This window comes from Schistocerca cancellata, chromosome 12 (genome assembly GCF_023864275.1).
Source record: "Schistocerca cancellata isolate TAMUIC-IGC-003103 chromosome 12, iqSchCanc2.1, whole genome shotgun sequence".
NCBI classification, from domain to species: domain Eukaryota; kingdom Metazoa; phylum Arthropoda; class Insecta; order Orthoptera; family Acrididae; genus Schistocerca; species Schistocerca cancellata.
This window is the reverse complement of record NC_064637.1, coordinates 148,230,850-148,240,246: the sequence shown is the minus strand read 5'-3', so window position 1 is coordinate 148,240,246 and position 9,397 is coordinate 148,230,850. Positions and strand designations below refer to the sequence as shown.

At 44.7% G+C, this 9,397-nt stretch overlaps 1 protein-coding gene across 1 annotated transcript in view; it reads right to left on the bottom strand.

Moving 5' to 3' along the window:
* Positions 1 to 370: 370 nt before the first annotated feature.
* LOC126109808 (homeobox protein GBX-2-like) overlaps positions 371 to 9,397 on the bottom strand; it is a 100,720-nt gene continuing 91,693 nt past the window's right edge. The window contains exon 4 of the mRNA XM_049914868.1: positions 371 to 829. Within this exon, the coding sequence (XP_049770825.1) occupies positions 599 to 829 (231 nt within the window). The 3' untranslated portion in view covers positions 371 to 598. The remainder of the gene's footprint in view (positions 830 to 9,397) is intronic.

Below are 9,397 nucleotides of genomic sequence, written 5' to 3'. Positions count from 1 at the left end.
ACACATCCATGCCCGAGGCAGGATTCGAACCTGCGACCGAAGTGGTCGCGCGGTTCCAGGCTGTAGCGCCTAGAACCGCTCGGCCATTCCGGCCGGCTTGTATGACTCAAAAGAAACATTTCACAATCCGCGTTTTTTTGTATAGACCTACTAGTTATGGTTTGTGTTGTGGAGACAAATAAATAATTTTGAGTCTGACTGGCTAAATAAAACATATACAACATAACAGCAGTAGACTACTTGTAGAGTTATCAGGTGGTGTCATGTGGTTCCTGGTAACACAGTGTTTGAACCAGTCTTTGTGATAAACTGAATAAAATTAGACATCCAGGAGTGCAGACCGACATTGGCTTTTTATTGCATCACACATATGAACACAGATATGGACCACAGCTGGGACACATGAATGCATGTTTGTTCTCACAGAGAGTTCACAACTGTAGTGCATGACACATAAGCAGACTGGGATCAAACATGGTAACAATAGTGTGTTTCATCTGGTATCCACAGAATGCAAAACTGTCCTTAAAGTTCACTTGCTAGTCAGGTACTGGTAGAAAATGTATTGCCATTGTTGTTGTTATTGTTGTTGTCGTCGTCAAGGGTGTAGCTGTATGGGCCAGCTGATAGTATGCTTCTGCTGTTGGTTTGGTTGTTGCTGCTGCTGCTGCTGTTGCTGTTGTTGTTGCTGCTGTTGTTGTTGATGATGATGTTGCTGTTGCTGCTGCTGCTGTTGCTTCTGTTCACGTTTCTCTTTCCGGCTACCACTTCCTGCCACACCTTTCGTGCGCTTCCATTTCATACGCCGATTCTGGAACCACACCTTCACCTGGAACAGTTAATTCGGAATTTGAGACCTATGTTTATGTGAAGGCTACTGATGGACAGAGAGGAGAACATGAATGAAGGAAGAGGAATTCAGTACACATCCAATATCAGAGAAAATTTAGAAGAACAACGAATCTATAGCTAGACAGTTCCTCTGTGTAATTTTCTTAGACTAAGAACAATAGATTATGCAAGGGATCACTGAAACGTTGCTACAATGTTTGAAGGGCTGCAGACGCTGGCTTGTAGAATTTTGGAACACGTATTATGTTCGAGTATAATGACTTTTCTGGAGACTAGAAATCTACTCTGTAGGAATCAGCATGGGTTTCGAAAAAGACGGTCATGTGAAACCCAGCTCGCGCTATTCGTCCACGAGACTCAGAGGGCCATAGACATGGGTTCATAGGTAGATGCCGTGTTTCTTGACTTCCGCAAGGCGTTCGATACAGTTCCCCACAGTCGTTTAATGAACAAAGTAAGAGCATATGGGCTATCAGACCAATTGTGTGATTGGATTGAGGAGTTCCTAGATAACAGGACGCAGCATGTTATTCTCAATGGAGAGAAGTAAGAGTAATTTCAGGTGTGCCACAGGGGAGTGTCATAGGACCGTTGCTATTCACAATATACATAAATGACCTGGTGGATGACATCGGAAGTTCACTGAGGCTTTTTGCAGATGATGCTGTGGTGTATCGAGAGGTTGTAACAATGGAAAATTGTACTGAAATGCAGGAGGATCTGCAGCGAATTGACGCATGGTGCAGGGAATGGCAATTGAATCTCAATGTAGACAAGTGTAATGTGCTGCGAATACACAGAAAGATAGATCCTTTATCAATTAGCTACAAAATAGCAGGTCAGCAACTGGAAGCAGTTAATACCATAAATTATCTGGGAGTACGCATTAGGAGTGATTTAAAATGGAATGATCATATAATGTCGATCGTCGGTAAAGCAGATGCCAGACTGAGATTCATTGGAAGAATCCTAAGGAAATGCAATCCGAAAACAAAGGAAGTAGGATACAGTACGCTTGTTCGCCCACTGCTTGAATACTGCTCAGCAGTGTGGGATCTGTACCAGATAGGGTTGATACAAGACATAGAGAAGATCCAACGGAGAGCAGCGCGATTCGTTACAGGATCATTTAGTAATCGCGAAAGCGTTACGGAGATGATAGATAAACTCCAGTGGAAGACTGTGCAGGAGAGACGCTCAGTAGCTCGGTACGGGCTTTTGTCAAAGTTTCGAGAACATACCTTTACCGAAGAGTCAAGCAGTATATTGCTCCCTCCTACGTATATCTCGCGAAGAGACCATGAGGATAAAATCAGAGAGATTAGAGCCCACACAGAGGCATACCGACAATCCTTCTTTCCACGAACAATACGAGACTGGAATAGAAGGGAGAACCGATAGAGGTACCTTCAGTACCTCCGCCACACACCGTCAGGTGGTTTGCGGAGTATGGATGTAGATGTAGATGTAGATGTAGAAAGCAAGGCTTTAAGCACTATGGGACGTAACATCTGAGGTCATCAGCCGAATAAATCAAGGATAAGAACCCATATCCAGAAATGTCACCTAATGACGCCACAGAGCGTCAAAGTTATACGCGCTGGCGCCTGCCACTATGCAACCCCTTTGACAGCAAAAAGGACTTTGCACAGTGGTAGACAGTAGGCAGAAAGTCTTGCAATATGATGAGATTTTCACTCTGCAGCGGAGTGTGCGCTGATACGAAACTTCCTGGCAGATTAAAACTGTGTGCCGGACCCAGACTCGAGCTCGGGACCTTTGCATTTCGTGGAAAAGTGCTCTACCAACTGAGCTACCCAAGCACGACTCACGCCCCGTCCTCACAGCTTCACTTCTGCCAGTACCTCGTCTCCTACCTTCCAAACTTTACAGAAGCTCTCCTGCGAACCTTGCAGAACTAGCACTCCTGAAAGAAAGGATATTGCGGAGACATGGCTTAGCCACAGCCTGGGGGATGTTTCCAGAATGAGATTTTCACTCTGCAGCGGAGCGAGCGCTGATATGAAACTTCCTGGCAGATTAAAACTGTGTGCCGGACCAACCCCCAGGCAGTGGCTAAGCCATGTCTCCGTAATATCCTTTCTTTCAGAAGTGCTAGTTCTGCAAGGTTCACAGGAGAGCTTCTGTAAAGTTTGGAAGGTAGGAGACGAGGTACTGGCAGAAGTGAAGCTGTGAGGATGGTGCGTGAGTCGTCCTTGGGTAGCTCAGTTGGCAGAGCAGTTGCCCGCGAAAGGCAAAGGTCCCGAGTTCGAGACTCGGTCCGGCACACAGCTTTAATCTGCCAGGAAGTTTCAAGTCTTGCAGTGTCTGTTGTTCAGTGATCGCGACTGATTCCATGATCGGCAGCGAAGACAATGGGGTTAGCTGCTGCATAGAAAGGCCTTGTCTCCTACGAATGCGATTCTGTGTTGCTTCGGTGGATGACGGTTTTGGACACAGGGTTCCAGGAGAGAAATAAACTGCGGATGGAAACCCATGACCGAAACCGTTATTCACCAACGAATAAGAGCATCGCATACATAGGAGACTTTTATTAGTTTAATATCTAAATTTGTAGAGTTATTGTTTTCCACGTTTGTATTCCGGTTGCTATGGCTTTATTTGCCGATTGTCATATTTTATTTGTAGCTGAGTCTACATTTGTCAATTTCTGATTTGGAGATGCTGAGTGGAGCTGTGGGCTCTAAAAAAATGTAGCGCTAAGCCAAGAAATCGGAACGTTTCTGAGATATTCTTCTGTTTTAGTTCAACAGAGGGGTAACAGCAACGAAGCGAGGCACGAACATTTGCACCGTGTATGAGAATAATGCCACTGAGCATAGAACGGCAAGAAAATTGTTTCGATATTAGTGACTCTCCACGTTCAGGGAGACCTTCGGCGTTTGATGAAGGTCGTTGAAACGCATTAATCCATAATGATCAACGTTAATGTACTTGAGAAATGGGAAATGCGTTGAACTGTGAGCATTCAACCACCGTATGACATTCGCATGCAATGGGGAAGGTTCAAAAAATCGGGTGTGTGGGTTACCGCGTGCCCTAAGCCAAAATCACAAAAATCTGCGCCAGCTGGAGTGGCCGAGCGGTTCTAGGCGCTACAGTCTGGAACCGCGCGACCGCTACGGTGGCAAGTTCGAATCCTGCCTCGGGCAGGGACGTGTGTGCTGTCCTTAGGGTAGTTAGGTTTAAGTAGTTCTAAGTTCTAGGGCACTGATGACCACAGCAGTTAAGTCCCATAGTGCTCAGAGCCATTTGAACCATTTGAACAAAAATCTGCGTGTGGCTGTATGTGCATCTCGGTTTGCTAGTCATCAATTGGCTCTTGAACAACACCGACCATTCCTATCCCGTGTCGATACTAGTGCCGAGAAATACACTACTGGCCATTAAAATTGCTACACCACGAAGATGACGTGCTACAGACGCGAAATTTAACCGACAGGAAGAACATGCTGTGATATGCAAATGATTAGCTTTTCAGGGCATTCACAATAGGTTGGCGCCGTTGGCGACACCTACAACGTGTTCACATGAGAAAAGTTTCCAACCGATTTCTCATACACAAACAGCAGTTGACCGGCGTTACCTGGTGTAACGTTGTTGGCCCTGAGCACCATGGGACTTAACATCTTAGGTCATCAGTCCCCTAGAACTTAGAACTACTTAAACCTAAGGACATCACACAACACCCAGCCATCACGAGGCAGAGAAAATCCCTGACCCCGCCGGGAATCGAACCCGGTAACGTTGTTGTCATGCCTCGTGTAAGGAGGAGAAATGCGTACCATCACGTATCCGACTTTGATAAAGGTCGGATTGTGGCCTATCGCGATTGCGGTTAATCGTACCGCGACATTGCTGCTCGCGTTGGTCGAGATCCAATGACTGTTAGCAGAATATGGAATCGGTGGGTTCAGCAGGGTAATCCGGAACGCCGTGCTGGATCCCAACGGCCTCGTGTCACTAGCAGTCGAGATGACGGGCATCTTATCCGCATGGCTGTAACGGATCATGCAGCCACGTCTCGATCCCTGAGTCAACATGGGGACGTTTGCAAGACGACAACCATCTGCATGAACAGTTCGACGACGTTTGCAGCAGCACGGGCTATCAGCTCGGAGACCGTGGCTGCGGTTACCCTTGACGCTGCATCACAGACAGGAGCGCCAGCGATGGTGTACTCGACGACGAACCTGGGTGCACGAATGGCAAAACGTCATTTTTTCGGATGACTCCAGGTTCTGTTTACAACATCATGATGGTCACATCCGTGTTTGGCGACATCGCGGTGAACGCACATTGGAAGCTGTAATCGTCATCGCCATACTGGCGTATCACCCGGCGTGATGGTATGGGGTGCCATCGGTTACACGTCTCGGACACCTCTTGCTCGCATTGACGGCACTTTGAACAGTGGACGTTACATTTCAGATTGCAGTAAGTACTGGGAGATGAAGAAGCTTGCACAGGATAGAGTAGCATGGAGAACTGTATCAAACCAGTCTCAGGACTGAAGACCACAGCAACAACAACAACAACAACAACAACGACGACGCGTGGCTCTACCCTTCATTCGATGTCTGCGAAAACCTACATTTCAGCAGGATAATGCACGACCGCATGTTGCAAGTCCTGTACGGGCCTTTTTGGATACAGAAAATGTTCGACTGCTGCCCTGGTCAGCACATTCTCCAGATCTCTCACCAATTGAAAACGTCTGGTCAATGGTGGCGGAGCAACTGGCTCGTCACAATACGCCAGTCACTACTCTTGATGAACTGTGGTATCGTGTTGAAGCTGCATGGGCAGCTGTACCTGTACACGCCATCCAAGCTCTGTTTGACTCAATGCCCAGGCGTATCAAGGCCGTTATTACGGCGAGAGGTGGTTGTTCTGGGTACTGATTTCTCAGGATCTATGCAACCAAATTGCGTGAAAATGTTATCACATGTCAGTTCTAGTATAATATATTTGTCCAATGAATACCCGTTTATCATCTGCATTTCTTGTTGGTGTAGCAATTTTAATGGCCAGTAGTGTACGTCTTTTTGCTAATATATGGCAAAGAAAGGAGTGGAAGAACCCGAACAAAGCATTAACTACCTGTACAAAGACATGCGAGCATCAACGAAATATAGTGTTAGGCATATGGTAGAACAGCGATGGTGTCATGGTGTATTACCAACTGCTTGCCCGAGGAGCAACGATGACTGACGACGTGAACGCCCGGCCGCATTCTGCTGGACAGACAAAATGTCCTGTACAGGAATTGGGAAGTCATTCCGGACCCACCTTATTCACCTGATCTTGCGTCCCGCAGATTTTTCAGCTTTTCCGCTATCTACGGAACAACCAGCGGAGTTCCTATCGCGATGAAAACGCGCTCCGAACATCGCTCGACGAGTTCTTCGCCTCAAAACTAGTCGCGGAATGGAAAAGTTACCGCAGCGTCGGCGGACTGTGGTAAACAGTGAAGGATGACTAGAGTCTCTGTTAAGTATATCTGTTGTGTTTACAAAACCTATGGAAAAATGCAACGAGCTTATACACCGACCTAGTATTTCGTCCAGTCTGCGTAACTACTTCTCGTGTTTTGCAAGGCAAGCAAGCAAGTCGCAATATATCCGAGGTTCATATCGTCGAACCCGACATATTCGCTACGAATGCATAATTCTAACTGACGTGTTCCACGCACAAATAATGCTCAACATTACTGTACCGTTCTTGACATTGCACTTTTGCACAATATATTGATACGATGATATAGCACAATAAATACTGAGTGTGTCGCGGACTCTTTATCGGCCCCTGATCAGTCAAAAATACTGCGCAATAGTATTGTGCAGTATTATCGACGTTCTCCCTACATATTGCTCAATAATATTGTGCAATACTGCTGTGATTCGCAGTGTTGACGACAATGACGCTGCTGCTACTGCGATAATTGCTCCACTTTTCGTGAGCAGAAAAGAAAGTTGGATGAGAAACTGGGTCAGAGTCCACTGACGAAACCTTATTGACAGAAGTGAGGTTGAAAAAAGAAGGTCTCATAACTTTGGGTGTGTTGATGGTCCAACATCTGAGACGTTACTGGAAATGGTTATCAATATGTATGGAGTCCCCATACATAGGCATTTACCACCACCCCCTTCTCCCCCTCCCCCTCCCTCTCGGAATATGGTGTACGGTGTTTTTATTCATTACAGAATTCTTACACACTACTAGAAGTGATTTCCCGTGATTCCACTAAACCTATCGTTTAGACAAATGTGGCACTACGAGGCGTATCCCAGTAAGACACAGTGCTTTAGCCATTGCTGTATAGTCATTCGTGTTTTGTTCTAAGTACGTTATCGAAGTTAAGTTCGTGCAACAAACAATGAGTGGATAACCACCACTTGTCTGGGATACAATGTTTTTGTATCGAAACTGACCAACTTTTTCACATCAAATATATAAATATTAGAGTCTTGCGCCGCCCCCTCCCAACTGGTTAAATTTACACGGACGCCCAAAATCATATGATCGAAAAACAAAATATTATTACGAGAGACGTAATTCCACCAAGTCATCGTTTACCTATTACGATACAACACGTTGCCACTGCCAGGTTTTTCGGAGATTTTAAATGTACAAGGGCAGCATCAACTAAAAGTAATTGATACATAGTTACGTAAAAGTGTCGAGAAATAAAACGTGCACTAAAAGATTATTTGCGTGTAGGTAATGTACACACACAAACACACACGCAAATATCCATATATAATTTATAAATTTGCATTAATTATTATTTTTAAAAAAAACATGTACTTCGTGGTCTTTCCCTGTATTTTCTGAACGACATTTCTTGACATTTCTATTTTTATACTCATCTGCTCCGACAGCCCACAATGCTGGCAATTATTTATGCATGCACTCCAATCATAATGCTCTTTCTTCTAGTTTCTAACCCATTTTTAACATCATAACAACAACAGAGAATGAACACAAAGTCATCCAGTGTACGAGACTGGAACAGAAGGGAGAACCGATAGAGGTACTGAAGGTACCCTCCGCCACACACTGTCAGGTGGCTTGCGGAGTATGGATGTAGATGTAGATGTAGAGTGTCTGAAGTGCGCGAGAGACTCTCAAGGATATTGTTCAATGCTGCCCACAGACGGCACAATATTTCCTGAGAGTTGCAGAATATTTCACGATTTTTTGATGTTTTCAATACTGTTGCACAATCTCTCGAATCTCACACCTACACGTTCATTACTATTGTTTTTCAGGAAATCTTGCGCAGTATTATTGACGTCTAGGGGCCGACTTTACATTCCGCCATCCACCCTCCCGGACAAATTTCTGAGGATCTCATGTTGTTGTTGTTGTTGTTGTTGTTGTTGTGGTCTTCAGTCCGAAGACTGGTTTGATGCAGCTCTCCATGCTACTCTATTTTGTGCACGCCTCTTCATCGCCGAGTAACTACTGTAGCCTACATCCTTCTGAATCTGTTTACTGTATTCATCTTTTAGCGTCCCTCTACGATTTTTACCTCCCACGCTTCCCTCCAGTGTTAAATTGGTGATCCCTTGACATCTCCGAATATGTCCCAGCAACCGATCCTCTCTTCTAGTTTTGTTGCTCCACAAATTTATTTTCTCCCCAATTTTATGCAGTACCACCTCATTAGTTACATGATATACTCACCTAATCTTCAGCATTCTTATGTAGGACTGCATTTTAAAAGCTTCTATTCTCTTGTTGTCTAAATTGTTTATCATCCATGTTTCACTTCCATACATCGTTACCCTCCATACAAATACTTTCAGAAAGGACTTACTGACACTTAAATCTATACTCCATGTTAAGAAATTTCTCTTCTTCAGAAATGCTTTTCTTGCCATTTATATCCTCTCTACTTCAACCATCAACAGTTATGTTGCTTCACAAATAGCAAAACTCATTTGCTACTTTGTCTCATTTCTTCATCTAATTTCCTCAGCATCATCTGATTAAATTTGGCTACATCCGATTATCCTCGTTTCGCTTATGTTCATGTTCATCTTATATCCTCCTTTCAAGACACTGTCCATTCCCATGAACTGCTCTTCCAAGTCCTTTCCTGTCTCTGACAGAATTACAATGTCATCGGAAAACTTCAAAATTTTTACTTCTTCTCCCTGGACTTTAACTCCAACTCCAAATTTTTCTTTTGTTCCTTTCAATGCTTCCTCAATGTACAGATTGAATAACATCGGGGATAGGTTACAACCCTGTCTTACTCCCTTCTCAAGCACTGCTTCCCTTTTATGCCACTCGCCTCTTGTGACAACCGTCTGGTTTGTGTACGGGTTGTAAGTAGCCTTTCGCTGCCTGTTTTCCACCCGTGCCACCTTTAGAGTTTGAAAGGCGGTATTCTAGTCATCATTGTCATACGAATTTCCTTAACCTATCTTCTATGAGAAGTCACAGCGTCAGTATGACCTCGTGTGTTTCTGCATTTCTTCGGAATCTAGACTGATCTTGTCCGAGCCCGGCT